The following is a 24,394-nucleotide window of genomic DNA, read 5'->3' as shown; positions in this document are numbered from 1 at the left end:
CTTACTGGTGGTGGCCATCACTTCTTGGCATCTCTTGGCTTACACTTCTTGCTGTAATCTGATTCTTTGATCACGTGGCATTCTCCTTTTATAAGGCTGTCAGTCACATGGGATTAGGGCTCAACCTAATGACCTCATCTTAGCTCAATCACATCTGCAAAGACCCTCTTTCCAAATATGGTGACGTTTAGAGGTACTAAGAATTAGGACTTCTAGGGATCGTTATCAGGGACGCAATTTAACCCATAGTAGCGGTTAGCAATGACTCATTTAAAACACATTATTTTTACAAGTTCATAGAGATTGGAGGATATCACGAAGGCTTTGGACCTGAGATGGGAAGTCTAATGCAATGACTGCTCAGTAGTTTCACAGAGAGCCCATCTGCTTCCCTGGAGAACAGCTGACGCCACTCTCTAAACCCAGTATAATCCATTGTAGTAACCCAGTCCACTATACAGTATAAACTAAAATCTGCTGGACCTTGGTTTCTACACATGTAAAATAAGGGTATGGGGGAAAATACTAGTTTTCTGTCAACTTTTAAAATTCTGTATCTCAACACTGAGGTTCATATGTGGAAGGGAAAAGAATGCATGTAGGTAATAGGAATAAACCTCATGCCGTTTACCTAAAAAAGTGAAATTAATGAGTGGTTAATATACATTGCTCCTAAAAAGATATTTGGTTGTCTTATGTATGAGAATAGAATTTTTTTTTCCCACTAAAGTTTCTTTAGACAAAAGTTGAAACTTGAAGATACCCTGCATCATTGACAATGGTCAATAAGCAAAAGTCTTGCAAACTGAGTCCATCTTTTAAGTGGGAATGAGGCTGGCAAATACCTGTAATTAATCCTTCCTAATTAAATTCTAAGTATGAAACTTAGTTTGCTTTCTATCATCACCTAAACAAGTTAGTAGATAGTACAAATCTGTGTCAACAGACAGGTCTTGAAAAAAATCTTTAATTCGAAATTGTAGGATACAATTTACAACCTCATAAGTACACAACACTGGTCATAAGACAAGCTTGCCAAAGAAACTGGGAATCCCTGGTACGGAGTTTCAAAGCTATAAAAACGTCATCATGCATGTTGCTATTTACGTATGGGATAGAGCACAGTAAACTTTAATTTGCATTAGCAGTTAGGGATAAAGCAAGCACCGTGATTATTTGCATTTGTTTTATTTAGTTCAATTTTCCATTTGTTGAGACTTACACTGTTGGAGAAGTAAAAGTTCGTCCAAGAAATAATAGCGGATACAGCCTAGAGGAGGATGGACTGCATGCCGCTGCTTCAGAAAACAGTTTCCCTTGGAATGTAGATGGTGACTTAATGGAAGCCAAATCAGAGGTTCAGGTTAAGTAAGTGTAATTATTTCACTATCTTAAATGTCCACCAGTAGACACAAAACTTAAGTGTAATGGAAGCTGCCTTGTCAGGACTAGATTTCTTTTTTAATGAATCAGGGAAGCATAAAAAGATGTACAATTTTAATAAATACCGTGTGACTTTACATTTATTTACCAATTTGTTATGTACAGCCAAAGCATTTTCACAGACTCATGACCAAATTTGATTCTCTCTCGGTATTTCAAATTACCATTCTCCCTGAACTATACAGATAATTTCTAAGACTTAGGTTTTGTAATTTAAAAAATGGATCAAGATCTTAACCTTGTGAAAGCCATCTGGGTAGCAGATTGTTACATTTAGATCTCCAGTCGTTACGGCTTTGAGTTCGGCAGTGTGCTTCTATCAGCTCTTCCCAAAGCATTCAACTTACTTTCCAAGGGAACGATTTACATACCATTTGACAGAACAACTGGCAGAAACAACTTTAGGACCATGCAAACTCCTTGTTGGTAAGCATTATGATGACCCAAGAGGTAGAAGTGTGCAAGAGCATTCCATTCGATGTGAGCTTTCTACAGGCACAGTGCCTGGATTGTACAGTAATTACTGGGGCTGATTTGTTAGGCCCTCCAATCTCCTACAAGATTGCAGCTGTGCCACGAATCCATGATTGTTAGCTGCCATTAGGTTTGCATTTGGTGTGATGTGTCATACTCAATAGGTATATGTGTGAAAAGGAAAGATAGATTGATGAAATAATTATATATATATATATTTATATATATATATATATATATATTTTTTTTTTTACAGATTACACCCAAGGCTTATCAATCTTTATGGAGGAAGCATGGAAGAAATGAATGATTCCCAAGGAACATGTAATTGTTTATAAAAAAAAAAGTACAAACTAGAATTTTAATGTGAAGGAATATAGTCATACTTTAAAAAAAATAAGAATTCCCCCCCCCTCAGGATATGTTTAAAGAAGTTAAAATGGCTGTTATTTTGCTAAAAATTAGTTTCTAGAGCTTAAAGCAAGACATGAAATATAACAAATTCTGGGTTTCAGAAAATATTTATTGGAACTGAAAGTAAATGCTCATATACTTAAAACATCATGATGACATATCAGTAATTCCCAAGTGAAATAACTTGGATGCTTTCACTTTTCTTATGTGAAATTTCCTATAGCCTAGGACAGATGGACTCCAGAGGCTATATAAGGATGCCCTAATGATGTCTAATCCAGGTTTCAAAATCCTTCCAGTACCCACATTTGTTTGCCAAAAAGATAAACATTTTAAGTTGTTAGGGTACCAATTGTGTGACTAATCCCTGATAGTTAGAAACGGTTGATTTTCCTTAAAGTTTGTAACAAATTTTAAATTACACCAACTAGCTAATGGGTGAGGAGCAGTTTTCTTTTTGCTTCTGAGACTCCTGTTATCCAGCAATCCTAGCACATTGGTTTTAGTGCACTCCATAATACCCAAAATGCTATCATTTCTGAATAGAAAAGAGCTAAATTTTTTTAGGATTCCAGAAATTCACGTGTATGAATTACTTTGCTTTTTATGTAGTGAAAAAACAGCTCTTTTGCCCATATATCGTACCTTTTTAAGTTTAATTTCTACTGGGATACACTGCGTTCAGGAGGTTCCACTCCTCGAATGCCTTTACAAAGGTCTGCCCTCCTTGTTCTTGGGCCAATTACAGACTCTGGGCTTGTGAACAGATAACTTACAGGAATTTAGGCAGTCAGCGAGAGACAGTTGTTGGCAGGGGCTTCATATGAACAAATATTTTCCATAATAGATAAATTAGAGGTAAGCCTTTTACTATTTGATCACTTGCAACAATAAAGACAGATACAGGACAATTCAGGTGAAATCATATTCTGCAGCTAGCAGCATCTAGTTCCTATGCATGGATAAATATTACAAAAAAAGGATTATATTTGCAAATGAAAAGGCATTCAAGATAAGTGAAATATTAAGTTTTTATAAAAGTTTCCAGATTTTAAATAAGTTATCCCTAAACTCTAGGTTATGGAAATTTTGATGTCACATTTATATTCACTGAATATAAGTTAAATTTCTCAATTTTGTTTCTCTAGTTCCATATGGAAGAGAATGCTCTTATACATCTGGTAAAAACACATTTAATACATACATTTGAAGAGAAAAAGTAAAATCTAAAGAAGTAGGTGCACTTGCTTAATTTGGCAGTCACTGTTTTACACAGTATCTAGTTTATATGAAATACTGGCCTCTAATCACGGTCTTCGTAGAGTTTTGCTTTTTAAGCGTCATTAGTGAGGTACAGTTTTCATATTTTATGTATCAGTGTATTAATAATTTGAAATACAGCTAAAGTGCAACATTCATAAATTAGAATTCTTGAGTACTGTTTTTATAACCAAGAGAAGGTCATTAAAAATGGATTTTAGAAATTTACTCCTGGGTACCCTTGCTAAAAATGTGTGCTAGGAGGACTAGTGGATTCATACCTATAAACATATTCTTTTAAGAACTTATGTGTATATATACAGAAAGAAAAAGTCCATAGCTGTATAAACAATAATTATCCAGAAGTCATTAAGCTCAAACCAGTGTATAAGTTCAGTCTGAAATTTGCTCATCAGGCCCATAATGCTCCTACATCGACTGCTGAATAAATGGTTGATCAAAGCCCCTCATAAAGGTACTACAGATAAAGGTCTTTAAAATAAGTCTACTTTAAAACATTAGTGGTCTTCTTTTATTCATTAGAAAATTGAGGAACAGCTCTTTCTTCTTTAAAAATATTTAGCAGGATCTTTCCAACAAGTCTCAAAACGATCTTTTAGAAATGAATGATCCCCTCTTCAGTGGAGTTTATTTTACCGAAGCAAGCATACGTGGTAAATAATTTCTTTTAAAGGAATGATATTTCCAGGACTTCTTCAAATGAGTTGTTTACTTCCTCAATATGATTTAATTCAGAGGCACTTTCATTTCAAGGTATCTTCCAGGGATTACTTACCGTGAATAAGTTGAATGCTTTAGTGTTTTTCTACCCATTTAGGAGCTGAGAGATTATTTTCCTCCCGAAGAGTAATTGCTTGGATTTTTCATTTGCATTGAGACCTCATATGTCACAAGGTCATGAGTAAAAGAAGTACAGGGTTTCTTGTAAACAATGTCTTAAATTTCTTTGGTTAACCTGAGTCTATTCTCTCAATTTGAAAGAAGTCTTTAATCATCATCATTGCTTTTGCTGTTAACATAACTCCAGCTGTCTCTTCTGTTTTCTTCTTGCAGGATAGATTTGTACTGTCTTTTAAAGAATCCAGCCTGAAAATTGTAACATATTTGTGATTATGCAATACTCTCATCAGAAACCTGAAAGGTCACTGTCCCATGCAGTCAATAAAATTTAGGATAGGAAATATTGTTAAAGAGCCTAATTTTTGTTAGACAGTGACACACACTCTCCAAAACTGACATCATAAAAGAACACCTTTCCAAACTAGTGTCAGGGTTGGGATACTGGTACTGGGAGATACTGGAGAAATAGGAATTTAAAAATTCATTTAAAGTGCTGCAATATTTAATAACGTGGGAGTCACAAAGGAGGCTTTGTGAAGATCAAGAATGGCATTTCTGAGTGGTTTAACATGAGTAATTGTTAAAGGCTTACCTTCCACATAACATATGAAATCAGTAGAAGTAAAATAAGTCCAAGTAGCAAGCTGCTCAAAATAATCGCTATTGTGAAATGACGTTTGGGTCTTTGATGATGTAATCCTTCAAGTAGAACCTATATAATGTAACCAAAATAAAGAGCCACCAGTTAAAAAACTTCTACTCCCTTTGAACCACCCGCCCCCCGCCCACCTCCATGATTTCCCCAATATTTTGAACAACCCTATCCCCTTTTCTTGGTGGTAACCATTTAGCAGAAGTGGCTCGTTCCATGTTTTCTTCATCTAGTTCATCTTACCAAGTTCACCTCCTAAAAAGAGCCATCTGCATTGTTCCCTCCCACCAGTTGTAGAAAATGCCAGATCCTGGTAACGTATTTTGAACCCTCCATTATCTAGTCAGAATACACTTTCCTGACGAACCACTCCAGCAATAATGTTCCCCTCTAATCCTAAGATTTCAGGTAAAATGGTCATCTTACATGTGCAACATTCTCATCCTTGTTTAGTTCAATAACTTTTGGATTGGGTTCTGGAAAAGCTGTTACTCTTACTTCAAACTTGAGGGCTGAAGTCTCATCCTGTTTAATAAAGGAAAGATCACTGTAGCCTTAGTTTTATTTTGTGAAAACATACTGATAATTTCTCTTGATCCTTACCTACTATTTGAGGCTTTTACAATTGATCGTCTCCAATTTATTTCACCTCTTGTAGTTAATTGCATTGCAATGCTTTCTTTGGAAGAAAAGGCATCGCTGTGGTATTAATTTTCCTGGCATCATTTTGTTGAAATCCTTTTATTAAACATGGCTAGTTTGCAGATAACTTGATTTAGATATTTGTAATATATAAGTATTTAAATATTTGATAGTTGTGTTTTTTTCCTATTGAATCTTTTTTCCCCAAATAAGACTTTCTTCAAACTTATTTTATCTAGGCTTTTTTTTTCCTGCTCTGATAATACACATGTAGTTTATCTAATGCCAAAATGGAAAAATCTGGCACAAGTAGTTATACCATTCAAATATAAAATCAATAGATGAACTCCAAGAGCTAACAGAGGGACTTCATAACCAAGAATCCATGGAGCTCAGGAATCTGAGGATGGGCTCCACAGACTCTAAGAACCTTTTAAAATTGCATGTAAACTTGAGAATATATTCCTTAGCAAAATTCCTAAAGAAGTCTGGGACCCTCAAAAGTTAAAAATATAAATGCTATTTAATGTTTTGGAAAAAAACACATAGAATTTTAGGGCTGAAAATAAAGTACGTACTTTATCAAAGCAGTGGTTTCCAACAGGGATTCTTTTACTCCCTAAGAGGACAGTCAGCAGTTTCTGGAGACATTTTTGACTGTTGGGACTTGGCAGGCGGTGTGCCAGCATCTAGGCCAGCAATGCTGCTAAGCATCCTACAGTGCACAGGACAGCATCTGACACCAAGGAATTATCTTGTCCCAAATGCCAAGTGCCCATTGTTGAGAAACCTGGACCTCAAGGGTATAGAAGGCAAACTGCAAAACTTTAAATAGCCTGATGGTCTCATGATTTAGGTTTAGCCCAACCAGAACTACAGCAGACATCACTTACTTCCATATCTGGTGAATTTTTTTCCCCTCCTTTACTATTCACTACTGTGTGGCAATTTCAAATATTCCTCTCTAAACAAAAGAGAACTACCATTTTCTTTGCCTTACTATATATCATGCACTAAGGGCTTTACAAAAAGTATCTCATATAATCTGCAATATCCCTGCAAAAGACATTATTCATATTTGTCAGGTAAACTGAAGAACAGAACCTCCAGATAAAATCAATTTTCTCTCTTGTATTTTTTTTTAAAGCTTCATTATAGAGTGTGTGTGTGTGTGTGTGTGTGTGTGTGTGTGTGTGTGTGTGTGTGAGAGAGAGAGAGAGAGAGAGAGATCAGGGGAGAATCCGCAAGTATACTTCCCCCACTGAGATCAAGACCTGAGACAACCCCAAGAGTCAGGTGCTCAACTGACAGACACCCAAGTGCCCCGATTTTCTGATCCTAAACAGGCATACTCATTGCTAGGAAGAAGTCCAAGTTGTACTATTTATTTATCCTTTCAAAGTTTTTCTCAAGTGTTGTTGTTGGTTGGTAAATTTTGATTTTTTACTGGATCTTATGAAAGCTTTAGTTTTACTTCTTAAATACTTAAGCATAATTTAAGGTAGTTTAGAAAAAACCCTAAGGTTATATAAAATAGGTAGCCAATTTCTGTGATGTAATCAAAGTTTTTTTTTAAATGTCAGACATTTATTTATTTATTTATTTTAATTTTGTTATTTATTTATGATAGTCACAGAGAGAGAGAGAGAGGCAGAGACACAGGCAGAGGGAGAAGCAGGCTCCATGCACCGGGAGCCCGACGTGGGACTTGATCCCGGGTCTCCAGGATCGCGCCCTGGGCCAAAGGCAGGCGCTAAACCGCTGCGCCACCCAGGGATCCCCTGTAATCAAAGTTTTAAGCAGTTGGACATGCTTTCTAAAATAAATCTCTTAATTATTCCATAGTGTATTTTAGTCTTAATTACCTGTTTATTTACAGAAGCCATATCACTTAGACAATCTATTCAGCTGAAGCGATACGTGGAAATAGTTGTAGAGTTCCGCTCCAAATTTTACTATTCGTACCTCCTCAATTACTTGAATGCCTCCTCCTATAACATCCTATCTAAATAAAATGACTTCAGATAAGTTCGTACGCAACCTACAAACTCAAAGTTGTCATTTTATTTTACTTACCATTTCTGAAAGGTAGGGCCGGCCTTCCAACTGAATGTGAACACTGGCTTCTTTTCCACTTTCCATTTTCCCCAAATGGCACAAAATAGTTAAACAGTATGGATCAGCTTTCATGCAGAACTTGAAAAACAAATACAAAAAAAGCTACATTAAAACATTTCTTTTTTTATAAATGGCTAAAATATTTTACATGGAATTAAACCTCTCCCGTTCATGGATTTAAAAAATTCTCTCGCTTAACACAAAACACGAACGTTTTATAAATCACAACAAAAGGTATTTGAGCTGAAGCAAGTGTTCTCCGAATTAAAGACTCCTAATCAGGGCATTGTTAAGTTACATGTTCTATGTTCCTGTAAAAGGTGGATCATTTGAAGGTAAGATCGCTTCCTCAGGGTTTTCGTTTTTTTTTTTTTTTCTTCTTTCTGTAAATTCACTAAAATGAAAGCAGTGAAAATTAATCTCATGCCACACAGTCTGCTCAGCTAAATTGATCTTGGCAGCCTCAAGGGTCTAGAACAATGTCTGGCTGGCACAAAATAGGCACTGGTTGGATAAATAATGAAACTGTATTATATGTATGTGTGTGTCTATATATCCCTGAATCTATCTCTCCATTTGTGTTGTCCCTCATGTGCAAGAGTAATAAGTTAATTTGCTTCTTTCCTACACTCAGTTGACAGCTCAAACCCACTGGCTCTTGGTTTAAGTGCTTCAGGTCTGTATGTTGGCAAGCAAAATCTACAACCCGAGAAACGGAAGCTTACCAGTAGCTTCTTATCAGTCTTTGACAAGAACGTGAAAATGTCTTTTAGGATCTTCATTGCACCTTTCTCCTGCTCTAATGCACACTTTCTTGGATATTTCTTAAAATGGCATTCTCCAGCAGTCTATAAAGATAGAAAGCGAGAAAAATCTTACTCCATACTGGAGAGAACTGCAAAAGCTTCATGGTCTTGAAAGTTCCAGTTGCTTGCCTTTTCTAAAATCTATCAAGCATTTCTAAAATTGTGAAAATATCTTCTGGACAGATTTATCTGGGAAAGATTAAGTCTCCAGGGCAAAAACTCAGGAACCCAGCAACATTTTAACAAGGTTGGATGTAGGTGCTAAAGTGATCACCGGGCCCTAAAACCTTACGGAAAATAAGGCAAGGTGAAAAACAGACATTTGAACATTAGCATGAAATTCAACATTTCTTTGGATTTAGATACAAAATGATGACGTGTTATAACATTTCCCACCATCTAGGTTTGGAATTCAGGTAAGACGTTTTAAAATTAGATCTCAAATCCAGTTATAGATTTATTGGTTGACTGCTTGCCTTGAAAATGAGAAGGTGAAAACCAATTCTCAGGCCGCCTGGGTGGCTCAGCGGTTGAGCATCTGCCTTTGGCTCAGGGCGTAAGCCCAGGGTCCTGGGATCAAGTCCCACATCAGGCTACTCGCAGGGAGTCTGCTTCTCCGCCCATGTCTCCACCTCTATCTCTCATGAATAAATAATATTTTTTTAAAAATAAATCTTAATTCTGATAACATAAGGGTATCGATTCTGTTTAAAAAAAAAGGCTGAAATACTGATTTTTCAACAGTGGCCTCAAAATTCATATTTTTATTACCCATTGAATTACTTCCACAGGGCCCTTTCACAAAGAAAATGCAGTGAAGAGCAGGGTTCTGTTACAGACCATATACATCAGATGCAGAGGTCCCTGTAATCCGACAGTCCTAATGTAACGTATAATATTCAAAGTGGCCTCAGTAAATGCGTGAATTCATAGCTGAGAGTGTGACTCACACAAGTTAACAGATGTGTCTGTTTAGCAACATTATTTAGAAGGAAGGAACACATTCTTACCTGGACATCCAAAATGTTGAACAGCTTATCAGTTTGGGGGGCAAAAGAATTTGGTACCATTATTTCCACACTAACATTTGGAGCCATGCTATGGCCAGTGTTGATGACCTGATAAGAAGAAAAAAAAATTTTTTTTATTTAAACAACATTTTTCATAAATGCAAGCATAGTTATCAATAAGCTTTTGGGTGAGCCCGGATGCTTCACCACATTGATAGCAGCGGCCGTGTGTGGTTGGCAGCTGCAAAGGGAGACCGAATATCCATATGTCAGAACTTTGTGCAAAGTTTGTGAATAATTTATTCATCATTCCTAGCCCTCTCCTTTTGACATTGATTAGGCTAAAATGTCCAGGCTGATAGTTATTGCAGAAACAGTCTAAAGAAAAAGACCACACCATGCATCTGTGCGGCACTTTATGTACCTAACAACCCACGATCCAGTGATCCTCACTACTATCCCGTGACACGAGCTGACATTTTATTCTCCAGCTCAGGAAAAGGCTCAGAGGTATGCATGATGCACCTAGGATGGCCAAAAAGTGACAAGAATTGGGACTAAAGCTCCAGTGTCCTACCTCCAATGCTCACGTTTCACAAAATCACCCCGCCGAGAGGATAATCCTCTTTGGCAGTGAGTGAATAAGAGTATATTTTATTTAGTTCGGGGTAAGGATAATCATGCTGATGCACTCAGAAAAATCAGAAAGGGGACGAGAAAATACAACAACCTTTTAATAATAATGCATGCATAAGTAGGGGCTCTTTCATTATTAATAAGTTTGGGGATTGCCGCTGAGGAAGGAAATTGGCCCAAAATAACTGCTACCTGCAAGCTTAGCTATGAAACCGATACAGTAACTCAGAAAAGAGATGTGCCCCGATATCTGAATGAAGGAGGCAGCCTCCTCGATTTGCAATGAGCTTCAGGCCGCCCGGGACCTGGAAGAGAACGTGTCGCTGGCTGGTGGAAATTGCTAGGCCACGGGGCACCGGGCAGCTGCAGAAGCTGGTTTCAGGGATGAACACCCAGCGCTGCCCAGACCTCTGGACAGAGTCGTCCTCATGCCAGCAAATGATCAGTCTAACCTAAAATATCTTTCATCCTCGTTTTCCGGGTTAACACTGAGACCTCTAAGAACCTCCACAATTTTGCAGACTCCCCCAGGCTGCAGAGGGGACGGCCAGGCCCAGTCACGCCACCGTAACTTACGTGGAAAAGACTTTCCAATTAAATGACTGAAAAACACTTCCCATGAATTCTAAGTAAAGAAACAGGCCTTCTAGGGTCTAGCTCAGTTACTGTTTTAGTTTACTGGAGCACAGAACTCCCACTGGGCTCTGAGAGAAGCACAGGGCTATGGTTTTTCAACAGGACTGTACATTAACATAACAAAAACTTGGGTGCAGGTAGGGTCAGCAGGATGCCAAGGTCATTCTTCTATAGATGTGGGGCAGGAATGCCCAGGAATTTACATTTTGAATAGATACTTCAAGTGAGTCTGACCTATGTTTTACTTTTTTTTTCTTTTTTCAATTTTTAAGGAAAGATTTATTTATTTTAGAGAAGGAGCATGAGCGGGGAGGGGAGGGGAAGATAGCATCTTAAGCAGGCTCCACGCTGAGCACAGAGCCTGACGCGGCTGGATCTCACAACCACGAGACCAAGACCTGAGCTAAAACCAAGAATCAGAGGCTTAACCGACTGAGCCACCCAGGTGCCCCACTGACCTACCTTTTTGAAAGCAACTGCCTTACAAAATGCCTGAATGCACCTAAATCCAGACTCACGCACCTTCTGTAGATTGTCACGTAGCTCTAAATGTTGGGAGCAGTGCTTTGGGTTCTAAGAATATTTTTGTGGACATCATCTCCAATGCTCCCAAAACTTTCAGTTTGACAGTAAATTTTTTAATTTAGCTTTATATTACTATGTTTGGATGATACTCTTTTGTTTGTTTAAACAATAAGTGACCCATCATCTATAACTGGTCACGTGCCTCTGGCCTACAAGGCCGACCCAGCAGACCTTAAACAGGGCACAGCAGGTAAGAGCTCCCTTTACTGGGTAATGTTAGCGCCTGTATCACAGCTTGAACCAGGAAGAGATTTCACTGATTTGCACCCAAAGATGCTTGCCCTTGGCCCCTCCTGATTTCTGTGTGCATCTCTAGCAGATTCAGTTCCTCCCATAACTCGGCCTGTTTCGCGATTTGCCTCTGTTCCTGCATCTGCTCCTTCCCGCTGGATTTATAAGGAGGTGCGGGCTTCAGGAGTACAGTACAGGAGTGCAGGCAAGGGGCGGGGGGGGGGGGGGGGAGCAAGAACCCAGGAGGAGAGGGGATGGAATAACAAGCGCACTGCCACCAGCCACAGGTGGGTCCCTAGGCGGCAGGGCGGCACAGCCTCTGACATCCTCTGGAGCAATGCAGCAATGACAAGCTTGCAGCTCCCCACAAATACCATAACAACTTTTCTTACATGGAAAGTGAAGTTCATTTTCTCTGCCATGCACGTATCAGGCTCATTTTCTTCTTTTGGCCCATATATAAATGAGGTTGGGTTGACAAACCTGAAAGAAGGAAAACTCAAGTTTAACTTGTCTTCCTTGATGAATTATAAACAGTCTTTCTCTCTAGGCTCGGTTATTGCATAGCCCTTAAGTAACGCTATTTAAGACGATGTTCCAGGCTACAGAGGACTTCCAAGCACCACTGGAGATTTTTGGTTTCTTGCTAAGATACAAACTTGAGTGAAATGTAATGAAACCAGAAAGGCACGTGCTCTGACTTGAGTGACAGCCCCTCTTCCCACTGACATCCTTGGTCTGTCCTCCCAGCACCACCTGGTTCAGTCCACTGGCCATTCCTTCCCTCAGTCCTCAAATGATGCATATAAACTTGGCAAAGTGGAGATGATTTCTTAGCTTTTCCCTACTGCTCCAATATCTTCCCATAGATCAATCTATGTTATCTATTTTTGAATTACATCTTTCTATAATCCAGTTCCCACTCGCTATTTGTACTGAGCCCCAAGGCTGGGGAACCATTCAAATGTCAGTGAGTATAGGAAAATTTGTTGTTGTTGTTGTTGTTAAGAATATAGGGTTGTCACTCCTTCCTCTGTAATTAGACAGCAGTGAACTGTAAGAAGTATTATTCTTGGGAGTCCCAGCTCCACCAAGTTGCTCATATTTTGCAGCTAACGTGAAGTAATGCAAAGTAAGAGAGGGTTACACCAAAACATTGGAATGCTGTACGTTGAGGCAGTTTCATACCCGCAGAACATTCCTCGCCCAAAGCTACGTGTGGAGGACACTCATCCTAAGAAAGTCAAGAAAAGGGCTTCCTGGGTGGCTCAGTGGTTGAGAGTCTGCCTTTGGCTCAGGGCGTGATCCCGAGGTCCTGGGATCGAGTCCTGCATCGGGCTCCCTGCAGGGAGCCTGGTCCTCCCTCTGCCTGTGTCTCTGCATCTGTGTGTCTCTCATGAATAATTAAATAAAATCTTTTTTAAAAAGTCAAGAAAAGGAGGTGAAATGAGGCTTCAAAACCCAGAAAGCTGGCATCAGCTTTGCTCTCCTCCCCCCTGATGCATTCGGTTCTGCCCTCCTGAACGCCCCCCCTCTCTCCTGCTTGTTTCATCTCGCAAACGTGATCCTCAGTCCTTCCAGTTGCAGACACCATTTTATTTTTGCATAATTCTATGCCATCTCTGCGGGTGGTTAAAAATCATTGGGGGTGGTTTATATTTAGGAGCAACAGGAAAAGCTCATCAGTCTACTGGTTCGGTATCTCCTAGCTTCTGTTCCTTTAAAAATACGGTTTTGAACAAAGACTCCCAGCCTGAATCACTTCCAGTGAATCACTAGCGGTTTCTTAATACTCCTGAAATCTTTCTCCCCACGTTTCCTTCTTGAATCTGAGGCAGGTCCACGTAAACAATCACTAACGTTGTGGGCAGCCAGTGAATGCCGGCTCCGGGGCCAGGGGTGAGCTGCTCCATGATGCACGGGGACTAAGAGCTTGTGGGACAAGGGACATCTTGCAGCTTGGCTCCCTCATATCTCAATCGATTTGTCTCATGGGTAGATGCGGGTTCTGGAGAGAGATTTGCCCAAGCAAAATCTTCGCTTCTTTGAACTTGACGCTTGCTGCAGCCACGGAGCATGATCGTGCCAACTGCACACCCCCCTGCTCGGGGGCCCTGGTCTGCACAGAATAGGCTGACAGGCTGGGCGTGAGCTGCCGGAGGCTTATGGAGCTTTTCCAGTGAGAAATCCCACCTGGGTACTAGCTTGAGGAGGTCTCAGTAATGACCAGAGAGGGCATTAAAATAACGAACAGCTAAGCAAGGGAATGCAACACCGAGGTCTGTGGTAAGGGCCAGAAACAGCCCGGGGGCTCCTTACAACTCTTTAAATATATTTTTGATCAATTTAACATAAGCAACAGAATTTGACATCGGTTCTCAGCTTTACAGGAGGCCTCAGTATTTGCTTACCCGTGAACAGTCAGCATGACTTCATACTTGAGAGGGATGGCTAACGTCACTTTGTTCAGGTTGTCCATTTCCCGTTCATTTGCACTAGAGAAGCAAACAGAACACACACCCCGTGAGAATCCCCCAAACACAAAAATCATCTTCAGAGGGACGCCCGGGTGGCTCAGCGGTTGAGCACCTGCCTTCGGCTCAGGGGTGATCCTGGAGACCCGGGATCGAGTCCCGCATCGGGCTCCCTGCAGGGAACCTGCTTCTCCCTCTGCCTGTGTCTCTGCCTCTCTCTGTGTGTCTCATGAATAAATAAAATCTTAAAATCATCTTCAGAGAGAGCGAATCACATGTTCCGTATACTGAAGGCTTGGGGAGTGGGGGCAAAGCGGATGTGGTAGGAAGAAATGTTTATGACAGGGTTGGTAGAAACGTGCTCCCGTGACGGACTGTGTTATTTGCCCCAAAAATGGTTGGAGGTTTTTGTTGTTGTTGTTTCTTTGCTCACACAAGAGAGGTTTTCTCCTGCAGACAATGGAAACACAGCTCCATGGTTCCCCTAAGTCGTCCCACCCTAAAGTCAGGGGTCTACCTCCTCTAGCCCCATTATTTTTTTCACGATCAGATCTACCAGGTAGCATGCACTGTAAGGCTGAGATCCTCTTCGGCTCGGCTGAGTGAGCTCACATCCAGGAGAAAGCTGATATCCATCTGTAAAGCACAGAGAGGGAAACGCCCCTTTAAAAAAAAATCTAAAAAAATTTTTTTTTAATCACCTGAATTTAAGTTTTCCTTACTGTTTGTGTTCTGTGGAATGCAGATATTGAGACTATGTTCTAGAAGCACAGACTACTCCTCACTCAGGCAGCGAGCTAAGGGGGCAGCTGTCGGGTTTGTGGCAATTTTAAAGCACCAGCCTTTGCCGTGAGTGACACTCAGAGACAAAGGCGCCTCTCGATGTAAAGACAGGCAGGTCCAGACTGACAAAATTAGAGATGCTTTAACAACTTGAGTGAGGACTCTTGCCAGTCACACCTTTTTGTATAGCAGAGGTAACATGCCTGGCAGATAGGACCACCTGGGGTGGAGAGGGGTAGGGGGAGTGTTGGGGAGGGTGAGACAGGGGAGTAGGATTCTGATCGACACGTTCACATGCCCATCTTGACACAAACATGTGCCCCCACTTTTTTTTTTTTTACAGTGAACACTGCCAAGAATATAAACACAATCTCAAAGATCCCAAGCCCAGTCGGAGTTTTAATTCATCGCCTAGCTACTTACCCTAAGCAAATACATAATAAATTATATATTTGCATGTGGCATAAACGGGGGGAAAAAAAGCCCAGAAAATATTTTATGCCCACGTTAGTAAGCAAAAACTGTTCAGGCTAAATGCTTACTTACCCTTGAGAGACGATCCATGTATATATAACCAATGCTGCAGTCAAGTTTGACTGAGCCAGAGCTGTCTGTTACTTCGCAGTTTATTTGTTTCTCCTCCTAAAAGGAAAAAACGAGAACAGCTGCTTTAGGTAAGAAGGGAAGGAGAAGTCTGTAACGAAGGCTTAAGAGTGCTTTTAACGCTCCTGCAAATCCTCCACAGGATAATTCCTGGGCTTGAAGCTTTCATCCACGTTTGTATTCCCTATTGAATTCAAGGTCCAGGTCCTGGAAAAATCATGAAGCCAGGAACTCACAAAGTCCCGATTTCATTTTGTCTGGGATGTGAGAATGTGATAAGGGTATATAATTATAGTAACTGGCATCACAATAGGATGTATATACCTATATGGGATGTGTGTGTATATATATATATATTCTCAAATATTCAGGGAAATACACGTCACGCTGTATCTGTAGACTGTAGGTGTATAGATAGAAATACCGTGTACATACAAATGCTACAGAGGCAAACACATACACCATAGATGTACCACGTACACGATCGATCTAGATAATATATATTAAATGCACAGGTGCCTCAGTCCTTCAAACTATTGCAAATAGGCTCCCAGTGCTCTAGAGGAAAGGGTTACATACCCCGGAGAGGTCAGAGCATCTCTAAATGCCCCTTGGCTTGAAGGGCGAGTCTCTGGATGAGAGAGGAGAACACTGCTAAGGGAGAAGACAGGCATCAAAGGAGAAAGTGACTGAGGCTCTTCTCTTTGAAATCGACCTTATTAAGCTGCCTTGCGGATAGATTCAAGTGCTCAGGGCGGAGGCCAGGTGGTAAGAAAAGGTCTCTAGGTGCTTCAAACTCTTGTAGGGAAAGACAAATTGCCTGTGACCCGGTTGGCACCAAGATTTCTGAATCTGTGGAGACTGACGTGCGTGAGGTCTCGGCTGGAAGTTCTTTGGGAACGAGACTGGGCATGTGAACCTAAAATGCAGAACGGTAACTCTGGGAGCCCCGCTGGGAGGACCGGTATTGCTTGCTCAGGGACCGCAGCCAAGACTGAGCAGCACGGTGGCACCAGACGAGGTTATCAGTGAGGAAAGCAGCAGCACCCAAGCACCTTGCCTGGGACTACTGGGTCTCTCCCACTGGAACGTTCAGAAGCAGGACGCGGACTCTTTGGAACTCAGGGACCAAGCAACTTGTCATTTTGATGAGGAGCATGAAGGAAGTCTCAAAAAATCAATGGAAACTCGAGTGGTAAGTCCGCATGTACCTCAAATATTTAGGCCTCACATCAATGAAATGGATTATACCATTTACATTTTTTTTTTTACAGATTTTTTTTTATTGAGATAGTGTGTGTGCATGCATGTGTGGGCACCAGTGTGTGGGGGCGGGGAGGGGCAGAGAGGCAGGGAACCCATTGCTGGGCTCAACGTCAGGATCCTGGGATCATGACCTGAGCCAAAGGCAGAAGTTTAACAGACTGAGCCACCAGGTGCCCCTATACCATTTACAATTAAAAAAAAAAAAAAAAGAAAAGAAAGAAAGAAATATAGTATCACAGTACTCTGGTTTTCCATACTTACCAGATCTAAAATCTTAATGAAGTAAAGGCCGGAGGGGAGTCTGATGTGCAGAGCCGTTTCATATGCATCATCTCCAGCATTAAACAAAGACACATTCAACATCACTGTCTTCATGCTTCCAACAGCAACATAGGTCTTATTTTCATGTGGCCTAAAAATTAAGCAATAGTTAGTTCTTGTTGGGGAAATAAAAATCTCATCTCCCCATTTATCCTCAACATAAAATACCAATTTGGAAAAAATACCAATTTGGAAAAAATACCAGGGGGCGAGGACTCCATGCAAGTGGATACAAATTCATCTTAGAAACAACTCCATTTCTCACGTTTCAGATAAATTCAGTCAGCTATGATCCAGGAAACTTGTTATTTTTAATTAGTTATAATTAAGTTAATCCTGTTTCATTTCTATAATTTTAGCCTATTTTCCTCATTGTTTCACATGAATTCTTTGTTTTTCTTTCTTTACCCTTGAAAAAAACCTTAAACCAGCTGCTGCCTGAACCAAAGGGGGAAATGGGGAGAACTGGGAAAAGGCGACGAGAGAGACGACTTCCCACCAAAAGTGAGCATGTTCTGGTGGAATGAGCGCAGCCCGGGGAAAGGACTGCAATGCCCAGCAGTGGGGCCACCACAACCTGCTGCACTGCAGCTCACTGCCCAAGGCCGCCTGGGCACCTGGGCAGTAACCAGACCAAATTCAAAAATGGAACTGCGGCCGCGCTTCCCCACCCCATGAACCGGGAAGAGAAGGCTGCTGCAGAGCCGGCAGAGGAGGGAGCGCTCAGTTCTGCCTCTGGCCCCAGGTCTGCAAGGTGGGAGGAGGTGCTTCAGCATTTTGAAGCCTCAGCCACCACCCAGGAGAGCAAGAATTACTACGTTGAAGACGTGGCTCATGCACATGCCTCTGCACAATTCATTTCTGTATGAAACACGACAGCTGGAATGTTCTAAGGCCTCCAGGTAACTAACCGCCTGCACCGCCCGTCCTCCTTACAGTGAGAGGATGAGAAAAGCCCAAAGAAAACTCACACAGCGATTCTATATAAGCTTTCCCTCAAGACAGACATTCTTAGATAGCGAGCAATTTAAAATTTAGAAACATTGGTTCAACAGCTGATGGATGTGACCCAAGACAAAAAAGCATGGTGAGGCTAATCCTGGCAGGAAGAAAGGCAAATACTCACCTGGCACTTGAGAGGGTTTCCTCCAGTCTACACTGTACCATTCTAACCAACATCTGTACCAAAGATTAGTGTCTGAACAAGCTATTTATGGAAATGCTAAACGCGGAGTCAGCATTTAATAGTCATTTGTGAATTGACTGGAAACAAAGGGTGTTTGAGAACAGAGTTTAAGAACAGGTCTTAAAATGCATGTTTGGTGGGGCAGCCCTGGTGGCTCAGCGGTTTGAGCGCCGTCTGCAGCCCGGGGCCTGATCCTAGAGACCCAGGATCAAGTCCCACGTTGGGCTCCCTGCACGGAGCCTGCTTCTCCCTCTGCCTGTGTCTCTGCCTCTTTCTCTCATCTCTGTATTCTCATGAATAAATAAATAAAATCTTTTTTTTAAAAAAAATGCATGCTTGGGACCATTGCTTGAAGACATATGAACGACCGACCGCCTGGGACTGAAAGCTCCTCTATAATCATCACATTCGTTACTCCCGGATACAGAAATAGTTTAATAGTTTAAAAGGTCCGCACCCTGGAGTACAGGACAGATGTGTAAACAAATATTATAAACCCAGGGGAAAGAGCTGTGAGTGAGGGGCTCTGGGACACCAAGGCAGGGGAACCACCTTTGCCTGAAGGTAGCAAAGGCATGTTGCTTCTTGCTTTCCTACCATGCTCATTATTTCGGATTATTATTATTTGTAAACATTATTATTATTAATAATTTTAGGATTATTATTTGTAAACATGAAGATAGGAACACCGCATGACGGAACACGACTTAAGGTGGATTACACCCTTAATGGGTTCCCCAAGTCGCCCTTCTCCAGTCCCCTTCTCACGCTGCCAGAGAGGCTCTCTCTCCAGGAAGCAAACTCGACCCTGTCACGTGCCCTCTGAATGTCCCCTTCAGTGCCATCGGGGCTGGGGGCTGACGTGCGAGCGCAGCACGGGAGGCCTCACCCTCCTCTGCACAACTCAGTCCTTCGCTGCAGCCACGCACCTGCTAACAGGTGTCCAAACACCTGGTTCTGTATCTTCCTCAAGCTCTCGCTCTCTCTGACCTTGACATCTCTCCTCCGCAGGTTTCTGGTTGATCTGTGCTTGCACAAGGCTCAGTTAGGTGCTAAAAGTTCTCTGAAGTTCCAGTTGATACTCATAGCCAAGCCCTAGCACTCGGCACTGCTCTCCCCGATGACACCAGCTGCTCCCCCTCTTCAACATCAGTATAAATTCTACCAAATCATAACTAGGTTTTTCTGTTCCATGAAGGTATATGGATTCCAAATGTCTCGTCAAGTAAACGTCCACTGCTACTACCTTCGCGTGATCTGTACCCCATCGCACAACCTAACACTTTCGAGGCAATTGAGCTAATGGATTGACCAATAAATCAATGGCAACATCAACACTGGGAAGACTATGGTTTGTTTTTTAAAATATATTTATTAGAGGGGCACCGGGGGTGCTCAGTGGCTGAGCGTCTGCCTTTGGTTCAGGGCATGATCCTGGGGCCCCAGATTGGGTCCCGCATCGGGCTCCCTGCAGGAAGCCTGCTTCTCCCTCGGCCTTATCTCTGCCTCTCTCTGTGTGTCTCTCATGAATAAATAAATTCTTTAAAAAAAAAAAAAAAGATTTGAGAGCAAACGTGCATGTGTGGGGGGAGGGAGCAAGAGAGACACAGAGAAAGAGAGAGAAGCAGGCTCCCCGCTGAGCACGGAGGCTCCCCTCGGGGCTTGATCCCAGAACCCTGAGACCGTCACCTGACCTGAAGTCAGATGCTTAACCGACTGAGCCACCCAGGCGCCCCTGGAAGCGGTTTTTGAGAACTATATGAACTGCAGAATGTGCAAACACGTTACAGACCCTTCTCTCCCCATCCTTCTACTTCTAATGGCACAGCTCTAAGAAGCCGCACAGTTCACTTATACCTAAGAATTCTTCCCTTCTTCTGATTTTTTCCCCCATTTTATACTTATCGAGATAGCACATACAGAAAAACACACATGTCCTCAGATTCACAGCTCCGTGAATTTTTACAAACTGAATACACTAAATGAAAGCAGCGCCCAGATCAAGACAACGTGGTACCTGCATGAGAAAAACGCCCTGTGCCGCCTGCCTTCAGTTACTGTCCCCCCAACCCCTGCCCCCTGTCATCTCCCTGGTTTCAGTGGAGACTGGCTTTGCCTGGTTTTATGTTCCCAGCAAGTGGAATCACTGAATAAGTATCAGGCTTTACTTGAAATTTTGCTTAGAACATTAATCTCCTTTGAAAAAAATGGGGTGCACAGTGGCTCCACGGTTGAACGTCTGCCTTCGGCTCAGGGTGTGACCCCGGGGTCCTGGGATAGAGACCTGCATCAGGCTCCCTGCCTGGAGCCTGCTTCTCCCTCGGCCTGGGTGTCTCATGAGTAAATAAAATCTTAAAAAAACCCCAAACCACATGCTCCTCTCTGCGATGGAGTGCTAAACTGTCTACTATCGCTGGCGTGTACGTTTCAGCGTGTGAGCGGACCACGTTTTCTCTATCCCTGCACTGACCATTGGGAACTTGGGCATTTCCAGTTTGGAGCTGTTACAGTCTTTTGGTGAACACACAGCCGTACTTCTGTTGGGTCGGTCTGTCCGTCTGTCTGGGAGCCAGCCCCTGACAGTTTGTGAACCAGGATCAACTCCTGAACATCTCTAAGTCTGGCTTATTTTGGCAACCAGCTTACATCATAGCGACAAATTATATTTAGGTAACAAAATGGACTATGAGGAACCAAGTATGCCCCCCCACCCCCAATCAAGACGTAGTACAGAGCAGTCATGTAAAAAGCAAGCACAGGGCCCGCAAACTGCCGTCCCCAGGCCAACCGGGCCTGCCCGGGGCTCACGGAGCTTGGCTGGAGCCCACCCCGTGCTCCCCGGGCCGCACCTCTGCCCCACGGAGCCTAGAATATTCATTGCCCCCCACCCCCAGGAAAAAGTTAGCTGGCTCTGCCACGGAGCAGCCGCCCGAGAGCACACTCGGTCTCCAAGGCCAGCACACGTCCTGTTGCCACGCTCACCCCCTGTAGGACTCTGACGACGACAGAGGCCTTGTCCTGGGGGCCCCCGATGCGGCATCGGAGAAAATTCACCCCTCCCCCAATCTCAGAATTCCTGGGCTGGTTCTGGAGACGCCGAGCAGGGAAGAGCAGGGCACATGCGGGCACACACGGGCACACGCGGGCACACGGCGGCTCCAGCCCCCGAGCCCTGCGGTGGGAAGGTGGCTCTTTTCTGGAAGGAGGGTCAGGGCTGACAGAACCGTGATCCTCAAGCGGGGCCACGGCCTCAGGGTGGAGGAGTTGGCTCCGTGGTGCCCAGCTCCCCCCCACCGTGCGCGGAACCCGCCTGGGCTCACTCTTGCTCATGCCCCAAACACAGCGGCCCCACGTCCCCCCCTGCTTGTGGCTAAACACCGCGGCCCCATGTCTGCCCCTTCTTTGTGCCCTAAACACCGCGGCCCCATGTATCCCCCGTTGTGGCCTAAGCACAGCAGCCCCACGTCCCCCCCTGTGCCCTAAACACAGCAGGCCCATGTCCTCCCCTCCATGTGGCCTAAACACAGTGACCCCACATCCCCCCTTGTGCCCCAAACACAGTGGCCCCACGTCCCCCCCTTTGTGTCCCAAACACAGTGACCCCACATCCCCCCCTTGTGCCTTAAACACAGCGACCCCACATCCTCCCTTGTGCCTTAAACACAGTGGCCCCACATCCCCCCCGTTGTGCCCCAAACACAGTGGCCCCACATCCCCCCCTTGTGCCCCAAACACAGTGGCCCCACGTATCCCCCCTTGTGCCCCAAACACAGTGACCCCACATTCCCCCCTTGTGCCCTAAACACAGCAGGCCCATGTCCTCCCCTCCATGTGGCCTAAACACAGTGACCCCACATCCCCCCTTGTGCCCCAAACACAGTGGCCCCACGTCCCCCCCTTTGTGTCCCAAACACAGTGACCCCACATCCCCCCCTTGTGCCTTAAACACAGTGGCCCCACATCCCCCCCGTTGTGCCCCAAACACAGTGGCCCCACATCCCCCCCTTGTGCCCCAAACACAGTGGCCCCATGTATCCCCCCTTGTGCCCCAAACACAGTGACCCCACATTCCCCCCTTGTGCCCTAAACACAGCAGCCCCACGTCCCCCCACCCCGTGCCCTAAGCACAGCGACCCCCCCTGCCCCCCCCCGCACAATCACGTTCAACCAAAGGCACCTAAGAGGTCCGAAAACTAAACTCGGGCTGACAGGAAGGTGTAACCGAGAGCGCAGAAGAGCCGCCCAGAACGGACACCAGGAGACGCCCCGAACCAAGCATCCGTCAGCGGGGGGCCCCGGGGGTGCTAGGGCCCCGGCAGCAGGCACTGGAGACACACCAGGGTCACCTTCGAGCCGCCAGACTCCCCGCCTGGTTTCCATCGTGGAGCCACAGCGCCGCGGGACCAGCACCGAGCCCGCCCTTTCGGCCTACAGGACCCCACCGCCCGCGGCCGTCGGAGGGGCGCCCCCAGCTCCGGACAGGGTGCGGCCAAGGCCCGGGCGGCGGCCACAGGCCGGGGGCTCCCCGGGGCCGATTGGCGTCTCTCGAACACGTGCGGGGCGCTCGCTCGCAGTCTGCCAAGTGGCCTAGGGTCCCCACAACTCCCACACCTCGGGGGGGGGGGGCGGTGTTCGCAGGGATGGCAGCTCAGTAAGCAGAAGAGGGGGCGACCCGCCAACCACGGGCCTCAGCACCGGGCCCAGGCCCCGGCGCACAGCACTGCTGGGTCCTGCCAGAGAAGTGGCCCGCCCGGTCGGGGCGCATCGGTGCGTCGCAGCTACTGGTCTGTGACCAGGGCACTGAAGCCAAACGACAGAACCCCAGGGGTCCCTGATGACGCAGGTCAAGGTGCAGGCTTCATCTCTCCGGCAGAAAACGAGCCGGCGGCAAGCGGCCTCCAGGCCCCTGAGCCTGCGTCCTCTTTGTGCTACTGACTTCAGGGAGAAAGAAAACACTAGAAAATTCTCATCGACGAGAACATGTCAGGGGACGGACATTTGGGGAGATGGCACTTGAATAAAGGCGGACTCCCTGGGGTCCCGAGGACGAGAGCCGAAGATCCGAGACCGGGACGTACACTTAGCAATTCGCAGGCTTTACTGTGTCAAGCGTCTAATTCATCTTTCGAGACTCTGACGTCCGTGAGGCTTAGAGTCCTACCATCTCCGTCTTAAAAATGCATAATTTTGATAGACGTGCTCTTGGGGGGCGGCGGGGAGCCAAAGAGGAGAGTGGAAGCGTCTGGGCACTGCTCGCTGTCTACCTGAAGGGCACCTCCCGAATCTGCTAGAAGAACCCCAGATTGTTTAGGCAGAAGGCAGGACTCCCTCGATGTAGCAGAAGAGAAGCCCCCCGAGTTCTGAGCGAGCTGCGACAGTCATGAGGACCCCACTGCCCTGCAGCCGTGACGGGCCGGGGTGAGCGTGTGACCAGGCCCTGTTCCGCAGAGTGGAGGTCCACCCCCCTTGCTGGACGGCCACGCAGCGGCACGGGTTTTGGCCTTCGCCCCTCTTTTGTTGGGAGCCTCGATGCTGCTCAAGCCTTGGGGAGCCCGAGGGGGGAAAAAGCCAAGAGAACCGGAAAGGTGACCACGCGTGTCCAGTTTGGGAAGCTGCCCATGAACCCTGCGGCCGCCTCCTGCTTTTTACGCAAAAATAATCACCTATCTTTGTCGTCTAAGTCAGATTCACCAGGTGGTGGTGGAAAAGCACTGACAGGAAGGCGCTTGCTCAGGAAAAGCCTCCCCCACTGACCCCAAGACACACGCCCGGGGTCCGGAAGGGAAGTAGAGGCATGTAGCCCAGCCGTCTATGGGGAAGGCTTGGTTTTGGACACGCCTGCGTGATGGCTAACCCTTGCTATTGTATTTGCAATCTCGATCAACTGCTTGTCTTTGCTCATCTTCGTCTTGCAGCGCGAGCCCGCGTGCCCAGGGTTCGTTGTGCTGAGCTGCAGACGTGCGGGAAGAGGCCTCAACCTCAGGAGAACGTGA

At 44.7% G+C, this 24,394-nt stretch overlaps 2 protein-coding genes and 1 long non-coding RNA gene across 4 annotated transcripts in view; 2 read left to right on the top strand and 1 right to left on the bottom strand.

Annotated features, from left to right (window-relative positions):
- Positions 1-6,336, top strand: part of CERKL (CERK like autophagy regulator) — a 113,326-nt gene extending 106,990 nt beyond the window's left edge. Inside the window, exons 12-13 of one of the 2 annotated variants that reach the window (XM_072752095.1) lie at positions 1,196-1,368; positions 2,174-6,336. In XM_072752095.1, the coding sequence (XP_072608196.1) occupies positions 1,196-1,368; positions 2,174-2,255 (255 nt within the window). In that variant the 3' untranslated portion in view covers positions 2,256-6,336. The remainder of the gene's footprint in view (positions 1-1,195; positions 1,369-2,173) is intronic. The other variant, XM_072752096.1, reaches the window with a different exon arrangement.
- ITGA4 (integrin subunit alpha 4) overlaps positions 2,423-24,394 on the bottom strand; it is an 81,517-nt gene continuing 59,545 nt past the window's right edge. The window contains exons 18-28 of the mRNA XM_026018386.2: positions 17,156-17,306; positions 15,572-15,667; positions 14,799-14,878; positions 14,180-14,263; positions 12,161-12,251; positions 9,681-9,788; positions 8,590-8,712; positions 7,823-7,942; positions 5,531-5,629; positions 5,045-5,164; positions 2,423-4,698 (exon numbers count right to left, since the gene is read on the bottom strand). Of these exons, the coding sequence (XP_025874171.1) occupies positions 4,600-4,698; positions 5,045-5,164; positions 5,531-5,629; positions 7,823-7,942; positions 8,590-8,712; positions 9,681-9,788; positions 12,161-12,251; positions 14,180-14,263; positions 14,799-14,878; positions 15,572-15,667; positions 17,156-17,306 (1,171 nt within the window). The 3' untranslated portion in view covers positions 2,423-4,599. The remainder of the gene's footprint in view (positions 4,699-5,044; positions 5,165-5,530; positions 5,630-7,822; positions 7,943-8,589; positions 8,713-9,680; positions 9,789-12,160; positions 12,252-14,179; positions 14,264-14,798; positions 14,879-15,571; positions 15,668-17,155; positions 17,307-24,394) is intronic.
- On the top strand, positions 15,662-18,730 carry LOC140598191 (uncharacterized). The gene is made up of 2 exons (XR_012000344.1): positions 15,662-16,823; positions 17,647-18,730. It is a non-coding gene; the product is annotated as an uncharacterized lncRNA (long non-coding RNA).

Source organism: Vulpes vulpes, chromosome 3 (genome assembly GCF_048418805.1).
Source record: "Vulpes vulpes isolate BD-2025 chromosome 3, VulVul3, whole genome shotgun sequence".
Lineage (NCBI taxonomy): Eukaryota > Metazoa > Chordata > Mammalia > Carnivora > Canidae > Vulpes > Vulpes vulpes.
The sequence above is the reverse complement of the archived record's forward strand: the minus strand, read 5'-3'. Positions and strand labels throughout refer to the sequence as shown.